The sequence below is a fragment of the Hoplias malabaricus genome, chromosome 2, assembly GCF_029633855.1.
Source record: "Hoplias malabaricus isolate fHopMal1 chromosome 2, fHopMal1.hap1, whole genome shotgun sequence".
NCBI lineage: Eukaryota > Metazoa > Chordata > Actinopteri > Characiformes > Erythrinidae > Hoplias > Hoplias malabaricus.
In genome coordinates, this window is record NC_089801.1 from 34,811,942 (window position 1) to 34,822,237 (window position 10,296).

At 40.4% G+C, this 10,296-nt stretch overlaps 1 protein-coding gene across 1 annotated transcript; it reads right to left on the minus strand.

The window, feature by feature from the left end:
• Positions 1-67: 67 nt before the first annotated feature.
• gnb2 (guanine nucleotide binding protein (G protein), beta polypeptide 2) lies at positions 68-9,850 on the minus strand. Its single transcript, XM_066658845.1, has 10 exons — positions 9,028-9,850; positions 4,528-4,612; positions 3,741-3,779; positions 3,537-3,643; positions 3,316-3,379; positions 3,001-3,163; positions 2,833-2,899; positions 2,294-2,495; positions 1,876-2,092; positions 68-1,132 (listed from the first exon to the last, which is right to left on the minus strand). Exons 2-10 carry the CDS (start codon positions 4,582-4,584, stop codon positions 1,026-1,028), a joined length of 1,023 nt encoding a protein of 340 aa, XP_066514942.1. The 5' UTR covers positions 4,585-4,612; positions 9,028-9,850; the 3' UTR covers positions 68-1,025.
• Between the last annotated feature and the right edge of the window lie 446 nt (positions 9,851-10,296).

Consider the following 10,296-nt stretch of genomic DNA (forward strand, 5'->3'; position numbering starts at 1 on the left):
CAGTCTTTTTGTAACATAATCCAGTTTTGCACATTATGACAATTACTTTCACACTACTGCTTTTTCCAGCTTTTATTCATTGTCCTTACAGTGTTATCTGAGGCACAAAGGGGAAAACATGAATAAAATAAGCATTTAAAAAATATAAACAAAACATTTAACCAAAAATCATTATATTTACTTAGATGCCCTATATGCCGGCGTACATCTTTTAAAACAAAAAAAATAAATGAAATGTTGGAAACTGAGTCCGACGAGACATTTTGAAATGGTGGAAAATCGGGAGGTGCCTACCAGTGTCTCCAGTGTGTCACCTGCTTTCAGCGTCGTCCTTTTCCCAGTGCTTTCTCCTTCATTTAATACAATACCACACTACTCACACTTCAGACACGTCTATACTGAAAACCTGCTTTATATGACAGTGGAAAACAAAAAAAAATTGAAAAAAGTCCCAAAATCTTCTCTCCGTCTTCTTGGAGTGCAAGCAATGGTGTCCATCTTGTAAAGACTGTGTGTGTGTGTGTGTATATGTATGTGTGTTTGTTTGTGTGTGTAGGATGGAGTGATTGCTTTAGGTGATGTTCAAAAAACATTTTAAGTCCAAATGGATGTTTGACACCTCAAATACCCTTTCCTCTCTCTGAATGTATGTTTGTTACGTTGTAAGATTATGGGCGTATGTTCTATTTTGTGTCAAACAAGTCTTTCAAAGACAATTTGTGTGCGTGTGTGTATATGTTTTTAATAGAACATTCGTGTTTAGCTCTAGGGGGGGCCAAACCTGCATACACTTTTACTGGCGACATGTACAGATTTGTGTGGCATTATGTATATAAAGCAATGTCATTGTAAACTCATACCTAGTTGGCATTATATATATTATGTACAATATGCTTCTGTGTTTGTGCATGTGTTTGTGTGGTGTTGTGTTATATGTACAGTAAAGTAGGCATACACTGTGTGCTGAAGTGAGTATTTGTTAAATAAGGGTGTGTGTGTGTATGTGTGTGAGTGTCAGAGAGAGGTCAGTTCCAGATCTTGAGAAAGCTGTCCCAGGAGCCAGTACACACTGCCATTCCGTCATCAGTCACACCCAGACAGCTCACACGATTGTCATGGCCAGCCAAGACTCCTAAAAAAAATGAGGATTTGAAGGTGAGAAATTTAGCAGAAATCTGTATACTTATGTTCTATGTTCCCTCAACATGCAAATATCCTTATCCTCACACAGTTGGGTCAAATTACCTTTATAGAAACAAGGATACATGTAGTCAATGATGTGGCAGAACCGAAACAGCGCATTTGTGTGCGTAGGGGGTGTGTCTAATACAGTGTCAGATGACATGAACGATAAGGTTGGACATTTCAGGCAGTGATCTTTTAAGATATGTACTGACTGCTACCCACCTGTAGAGGGCGTAGGACGTAGCTTTAGGCCGTGTTTGTTTCTTATAACTAGCACTATATTCTCTGACCAAATCTAACCTAACATCCAGGCTTTGTGCTGCCCTCTGGTTATATTTGGAGTTCTTCAAAAGTTCTTCAGTTTGAGAACACACATAGTTAGAGAGAAGCTAATTTGCATATAAAAACACCCACTGTTTCAGTTTACTGCACTGTTTCAAAAACTCCATTCTGATGAGGAAGTCCACTTGACTGTGCCGAACAGCTCCATTCAATGTGAGGTGTGTGAAGTATATGTTGAAGTTGCATGTTCAGTTAGCACGACTGACGTGTAGTTTGGCTCCAAGTTGTCCCAAATTTAAAGTAAATGCTGCTGGACTACAGCTGCTTATATACAGGTTAGAGAAATGAGAGTAGTAAGGGTGTACTTCTCTTCACTGCTGTGTACCGAGTGTCCCCAGTGAAACCCACCTGCACGATCTCCCTTCATGGCATCCCAGATGTTGCAGTTAAAGTCGTCGTATCCTGCGAGCAGCAGGCGACCCGAGCGAGAGAAAGCCACTGAGGTGATTCCGCAGATGATGTTGTCGTGAGAATAAAGACCCAGCTCCTGATCCGCCCTTAAGTCAAACAACCGGCACGTAGCATCGTCCGAACCGGTCGCGAACGCACTGCCACTGGGGAAGAACTGAGGGAGGGAGGAAATGCTTTTTTATTACAAATTTTAACGTTTTTAATACATTTTTTAAATAAGGTCAACAGGTCTGTGTATGGTAAACAATTAGTGGACAATGCATTTTAACACGTAAAAGAACATTCCTGGTACTTTGTAGACTGCTCTTACTGGCAGGGATCATACAAATATCAAAATTCATATAACTGTACTCACACACACGGCGTTGATGTCAGACTCATGGCCAGTGAACGTCTGTCTGCACATGCTGTCTCTAATATCCCAGAGTTTAATCGAAGCGTCACAGGCTCCTGATATGAACGTACGTGAATCAGGAGACAGAGACAAACTCATCACGTCTCCACTGTGGCCTGAAAAAAGAGTGATCTGCTGTCCCGTCTCAATGTCCCACAGAGCACTGGACACACACACACACCACAGTTATTTACAGTTCAGCAGAATTAATACACATTGTAAAATTGGTTTACAGTAAACACTGTCCATATACTTTCTGTGATTCTGTTAAATTATGCATTTTAAATTAAAGTCAAAATCTGCCATGCTGTTACTTAATACTAGATTTATAATATTTATTCTGACTAAAACAACAGCATTAAGAAAAGTATGTCAAAATCAACAATTTTTCATATAAAAAAAATGTAAAACTATCATAAGGTCCTGTAAGTAAGTGGCTGTATGTGGTGGTGTAGGTTATTGCTGTTGTGTTCATGCTGTGAGGATGAAGGGCCTCGTACCAGGTGGTGTCTCCTGAACTTGTGATGATCTGATTGTCATCAACGAAGCGGCAGCAGGAAAGATAACCTAGAGATAACACAGAAAAAAATATTCCATCACACCTGGCCAAAACCCATAGACAGAACAAGACAAAATCTGTGTGTGTGTGTGTGTATATATATATATACCTGTGTGTCCAGGTAGTTCTCGGCTGACCCTGACGTTGCCCTCACGGGTTTTCAGGCTGTATATGGAGCAGATGTTGTCCAGGCCTCCGCAGGCTACGAAGTTTCCGGACGGAGCGTAAGCACAGGTCATCACCCAGGAGGACCGCAGTGGGATGGCATGGATCTGACCAATCACACAGCACAACTCACAGTCAGCTCCATAAATATATGTGCATTAATTAAAAAAAATATTCTTGTAAATAGAACAGTGGGGCCCAGTGTATCATCTGGACCTTTTCTGAGCCACTGCTTTGGTAAATACAGGTGTAACATTACCTTGTTAGTAGTGTAGCTGTCCCAGATGATGAGCTTGCCATCTTGTGAAGCGCTGACCAGGAGCCTGAGAGCAATGGATAGAGAAAGAAACTCTCTTCTATCTTTTTTACGCACAGTACTTTTCTATAGTGTGAGGAATGAAGATCCTCCACTGTAGAAAATCATAATGCACTCATATACAAGGCCTCTATATCAGGAGGATAAATGTGTGTGTGTTCTACCTAGAGTCAGAGCCCCAATGCATGGCATAGATTTTGGCCAGGTGACCTCTCAGAGTGCGCCTTGTCCTCATCTGAATCCTACCCACTGGGTCCAGACCCGCTGTTATCTTCACACATGACACACACACACACACATTATAAACATATTTTAGCAATCGCCTTCAGTGGCCTCTCACAAATTCCATGTGTTAATGTATATTCTACCTGAGTAAGTGTAGAGTCCCCACATGCTTTCCTTGCATCCTGCAAAACAATAAACAATCATTTTATTATAATAATAATATTAATAATAAATTACTTAATAAGAAATACCCCCAACACACAGACTATACACTCTAGATACCCTGGGTTTTACTGGCTTTAAAGTGGAAATATTAGGGGCTGCATTTTCTACATTTTACCTCTCTGCCTTAAATATCTCTCACTCTATTCCAAAGTCTTAGTTCAAAACTATTATTAAAAAAATCAGGTATCAGGCAGTGTATTTATAACCAGTACAAAACCATGTAACGTCTTTCTGTGAGGTCTCCATCACCACCGGGTGAATTCTGCGTTATTTAAAATTGAGTATCGATAAAATGTACACCTTTATCAATTAATTGAAAAGATATTTTACAAAATCAGTGAAATAATGCACAGATTGGTCACGGAGTGTGGATATTTTGCATCAGCTCCTGAACTGATAAATAATATGTATCTTACTTAGGGATGTGGTCAGACCTGAGGGGGTATTATCAGACAAGTACTTTACTCTAAGAGCTGTGATGTACATTAAGAGGTATGAGTCTTAGCAGACTCTGAAATCTCTTACATAATGCTGGTTAATACTTACTACTTGACAATAAACCAAATTTGGTTACAGTGGGATTATTTCCTTCTGTTAAAACCTGGCAACCAGTTGGTGGGCGGAGCTAAGGTATGTCAGTGGAGCTGTATGATGAGAACACTCTGAGAGCCCTGAAGATAACATGTACAATGCGGAGGCTCTTACTCGTATCTGGTTCTTCAGCTGCTCAGCCTCCTGCCGAAGCTGCTCCAGCTCACTCATTTTGAATTTGATTGTTGACCTCAGCCACCTGTAAGACCAGACGACAGCGCATAGTAATTTAATCAAATATTAAGTGGACAAATAGTGTAAGACCATCTAAATTCACAATATTATCACCTTGACCTAGGTACAAATTGTGCTCTGTGTTGGTTTCAACTATTCATGATTCAGATGCTCCCTAATTCCATATATTTTTATAACCATTACTATTTATAGACATGAATATAATACTTATAATCAGTGCAATATTGTTATAAGCTTTCAACCATAATCTGTGTCTGGGGCGAAGGGGCAGCAGTGACCACTTTAATCTGCTGTAATCTGGATGACAGTGTAATCCCATGTCTCTTCTCTACTGATCCAGGAGCCACTTACCGTGTCCAAACAAGATTAGGATTATGGACAAATTGTACACAATTTTGGTCCTTACAGCCTTTTTATATTTTATTATTCATTCATTCATTCATTCATTATCTGTAACCGCTTATCCAATTCAGGGTCGCGGGGGGTCCAGAGCCTACCTGGAATCACCGGGCGCAAGGCAGGAATACACCCTGGAGGGTACGCCAGTCCTTCACAGGGCAACACAGACACACACACACATTCACTCACACACTCACACCGACGGACACTTTTGAGTCGCCAATCCACCTACCAACATGTGTTTTTGGACTGGACTGTGGGAGGAAACCGGAGCACCCGGAGGAAACCCACATGGACATGGGGAGAACACACCAACTCCTCACAGACAATCACCCGGAGCGGGAATCGAACCCACAACCTCCAGGTCCCTGGAGCTGTGTGACTGCTGCGCCACCGTGCCGCCCCTATATTTTATTAGTAAAATCTTTATTTGTCACGTACACACACACACACACAAAACCACTGCTGAAACTACTTCAAACTGCAGCATCATTTTAGACTCAAACTATTTGGAGGAGAATAAAAATTATGCCACTCCCAAAAAATGGAGCCCACGAACATACACAATGTGGAATAAGGCCACCCAGTAAATTTATTGTGATCGGAAGTCAGAAAACATGGGATAAAACGGGTTTTTGAAATAAGAACACAGAGTTAAAACGGAGAAAAAAGACCGGAAAAGAAAGAGAACTGAGAGAAAACAGTCAAAAACCCAGAGCTTCTGCTGTGTGCTCAGGTCAATGTGAACAGCGAGCGGCTTATTGTCATTTAAAGGAACAGGCACTGAGAGTGGCCTGTCTGAACAGGGCTGTTTAGACAAGGGGGAGAAGGCTGCTGTGGGGGTTGACAGGTTTCATAAATATTGTTTACTTGTGGAAAAGTGGTAGAATGTCCCCTTGGAAATAGATTATTTTATTATTCTGAAGCAATTTTTAAGTTCCCAGGTAAAAAAAATGGTCAGACATCATCGTGTACTCTCTTGAAAGTCTGATCTTGTTGGCTGTGGACAAGGATCAAGCTCGTGGTCATCTGTCAAAATGGCCAGTGCTCTGGGCCCATCGTACAAGGTAATTTTGTCTGTCACCTGTGGAAGGTTTAAGAGATAATGATTTGTGTTTTACTTTAGATGAGCACATCAAAGTAACCCTATATACTGGACAGGGGTTGTTTTTAAAAAAAAAAAAAAACCAAGCAGGATTACTTCCCTATGCAGCTCCTGTTATCAGACAGTGGCCCTCGTAACTGATGATTACATTGTCAGGCGGTAACACATAGCCTCATTCAAATGAGATTACTTTTTTGCATGTGTTAGTGGCTGCATTCAAATACAGCACAAGCCAACAACCAAACGATGACTGTCCTGCATATGCTGTGAGTGACCTAGATTTGCATATTTCCCGTTAACAGTTGCACGTCCTTGTGTGAGAGTTACAGATTCTGAGAAGCCATACCTCCCTCGCCAGAGAACTTTGCATGTGGAGCAGAGAGAAGGGGGCACGTGAGGATCCTGAAGCTACAGTGAATAACAGGTCATTTCCAAATATGACCCCAAATTCAGTCTATATACACACACTCAAACAGAATAATGTTGTCTAACTTTAATCATTTGAGTTTTGAATTCAGAAGGAATGTCAGTAATGCCTCTGCCTAACACTAAGATTTGAGGTCAGTTTTATGAATAGGAATTAAACCTAATCCTGGACTGTTTTCTTTTCTCTTGTTCAGTATTGTCCAGGACCAAGCTTAAATGATCTACTGTAGCATACACACAGAACATTTAAATCAGTTCTGGGTCATGGTCTTGATGTATTTGCTTGATTTTATAGTTCAGCACTGAGTGTTATTTCATGATTTTTTGCTCTGATCCACAGGCAGGATAAATAGTTTGGACCAAAGGCTAGGTCCAGCTTAGCGGTACAGGTACATTTTGTACAAATTAAACTGAGCAAAACAGACACATCGAGCATACAGAAGAATGAGAACTGAGTAAAAACAACTAAAAACCAGAGTTTCTGCTCTTGCTCCCCACTGGTGTGCATTTGAGTTGGGGTGAGCAGCGAGGTGCTCAATATCATTTAATCACAGACATATCTTTAAGATCTACAACTGTGTTCCCTTGTAGAATATGTGCCTTTTATGCTCCAGCTGTTTACTTTAAGTTTTACCCTACATTTAATTTCCCAACTAAATAATATTAGTATTTCTAAGCTTTCATAACACGTTTTTAAAAATAAAACCACTATTAAATCCCTGAGGTTTAGACAAAGGCTATGGAATCAATGCAATGCAAAAACCATCCCGGTTACGGTTTGGCATGTTTTCACTGAGGTCAGGTCTTTAAAAGCCTCCAGAAACAGTTTCAAAAGCCAGTGTCCAGAGCTACAGGGCATGTAGACCCCTCAGTGGCACCATGACCACATCCTTCTGCTGCTCAGTGTAAAGGCCAGCCTGCCTGGCCGCACCCCTGCAGGCACATTCTCCATTCTGTGAGCATCTTGTGGCCAAACGAGCTGGAAATGTGGCCCACGTCTCTAAAAATATCCAACATCTGTATCATACCAAACATCAGATCTATGTTCGGGGAACTGTAGCCTCAGCATCCTTCAACAACTGAGTTAACAATGACTGATGATGTACATCTAATACATCTAACTCAGGGAATATAAAGCCTCCATCCTGGCCAAATCTTGGTACAGGGGCTAAAGAGTCTATACTGAGATGTTGGCCTTGCATTGATCCTTATGAAGAATTTATAATACCTTCAATTTAAGGCACAATTAAAGCCAGCCTATGGCTCACAGCTTCAGAAATGATCTCAGAAGGTTCCAGGACAATTTATATAAAGACGAGAAGCAAACAAGACCATTTCTTACATAATTCAGCCTCCACTAATGAGACTTCATGATTGATGATAGATTTATTGACGATCTGTGGCTAATTCTAAATATATGTGAGGGTTTAAAAGGATCTAAGGAAAGTGGTGGTCACTAATGGCAAAACCATCAGCTTTATTATCCCAAATGGTTCTAATGGTCTCCTTTTAGCAGAGAATTATCTACGGGTAACTCCCTTGCACTTGAGGAAGTGGTGGATTTGGCTGTTGGATAAACAGGGAGGGGTTACAATGAAAAGTTAGCTTCTTATTGTCTTGTACATTTTTGATTCCACCTTAAATTGCGCAGTAGTTCCATTCCAACACCTGTCCAGCTTTGCAGCAACACAGCAAACTTCATAATCACATATAACGGCATGATTACATAGAAAGAATCTGTAAAGAATTTGTAATATGTATTATGTATGTATTACGTTATATAGTGTGTATACATATTCCACTCCATTTGTGTATGCAGTATTTATATGTAGTATGCATTGTCTAGTGTCTAGTATTTTGTAGCAAATAGTATTTGTCGGCAGTGTGTAATATATATTCTAATATTTATGTAGAGGAATTATATAGTAAAATGTAGTATGCACATTTGTGTAACAAATAGTATGTAGTATATATATATATATATATATGTGTGTGTGTGTGTGTGTGTAATTTTTTTATGGAGTATATAGTACGACTTATGTAGTAAAATGTAGTGTGTAATTTTGTTTGGAACATAATATTCATCAGCAGTATGCAGCATATATTTATTGTGCTTCTGTAGTGTAGAGGGTGGTGTAGTAGTACAGATAATGCAGAATGTATGTATTATGTATGTGTCACTGGAATGTAGTATGTTAATTGGTTATAGATGGAACAATATATATATATATATAATGTGTGTGTGTGTGTAATGTACATTTAGAATTAGTGTGTAGTATGCTCATGAAGTTTCGTATTTTAACGTCCCGTTCGTTCCACCTTAAACTGTAAAGGCGCCAGCAATGCAACCTCTGCACCATTTAAGGTGGAACTGCGAATTCGAAAAAAAGGCAAGTTAATTCTCGGTTTGGAGGCAGAATAGCGTTCCCTGTTTGAGTATGGGTGAAATAAACATATAAACGATATTCTCCAGATGAACTGTAACCTACCTGTGTGTAGAGCAGAGGGAAGGCGAGCTGAGGGTGAGAAAGAGAGAGAGATAGAGAAAAGGGGAGAAAAGAGAGAAACTGAGCTCTTCGCTGGGACCGAGCTTGAGGAAGAGATGGAGCTTGTCTTTCCTCACAGTGTTCAAATGTGAAGAGGCATAATGGCAGCTGTGGGTTAGGCCTGAGAGATGCTGCTCTGGACAAACGCATCAAAAAGGGCTCGGACCGAAGGCCAGAGAGTTCATTTCTCCAGCAGAGACGCTGTTTGTGAGGGTTTTGCAGGCTACAGCGGTTAAAACACTGGAACTGCTCTATTGCTGTAACGTTACTGTAACCCAGTCCTGAGGCGGTGGCTGCAAACTCTCCTTTTTACACCAAACACGACCCAAAACGAAGTCCAGTCCATAAAAAGGCCCTCAAATCTTCCAATTTCTGTCTGTTTTCTTGTTTTTTTCCCCCTAGCCTTGTCGTCCGTTTCCTTCCTCCGTTGCTCGTCCTCCTCCCTCTCTGTTCTTCCCTCGTCGCCTCCTCGTCCAAAACAGAGAATTATTCAGTCGATTTTGAGGGAGAAAAACACAGTAGAGGAATAAATAAAGCTTTATAATGACACAAAGGGACCCAAAATGACTCGGCTATCTGGCTGGAGGAGCATAAGCGTAACCCATCAGCCCCTACAGAGTACAAAACCAGAGGTTTGTGAACCAGTCTGAAATGAACCCTGCTTGAATTTCAAGCAATTAAATTAGTGTACAGAGCCTTTAAACGCCGTGTTTCAGTCCAAGTCCCGTGTGAAATCGGCTGGGTGACAGAAAAAACCAAACATCTCATATGCAAGGCTCGACCACACCCATTTTATGGAGACAGTACCATTGCAGAACACCCCTTTCACCAAAACGGGAAGAATGTGTTCATTTTACGAGGCTAAGCTTTGGCTTCCTCATTCGAATTCTTCATTCCACCTTAAATGCCGCAGTAGTTCTTGCAAACATATCTAAATAACTGAGTATGTAGTGTGAATATAATGTAATGTGCAGCTGGAGTATGAATTTATAATAGGTAGGCATTTTAAAAGAGAATGTGTAGGGTATATGTAATAATTGTACTATACACAATTATGTAGGCTGTATTTTTTTATTATTATTGTTATTATGATTTTTATTATAACATTTCTAACCGTTTGCTAATACCCAGAATAATCCTGTCCCTGAATAACTTCACATGCTGTTAATTAATTTTTTTCCCTTTGTGCTTTCCCTCTCAGGAGACCCAAGG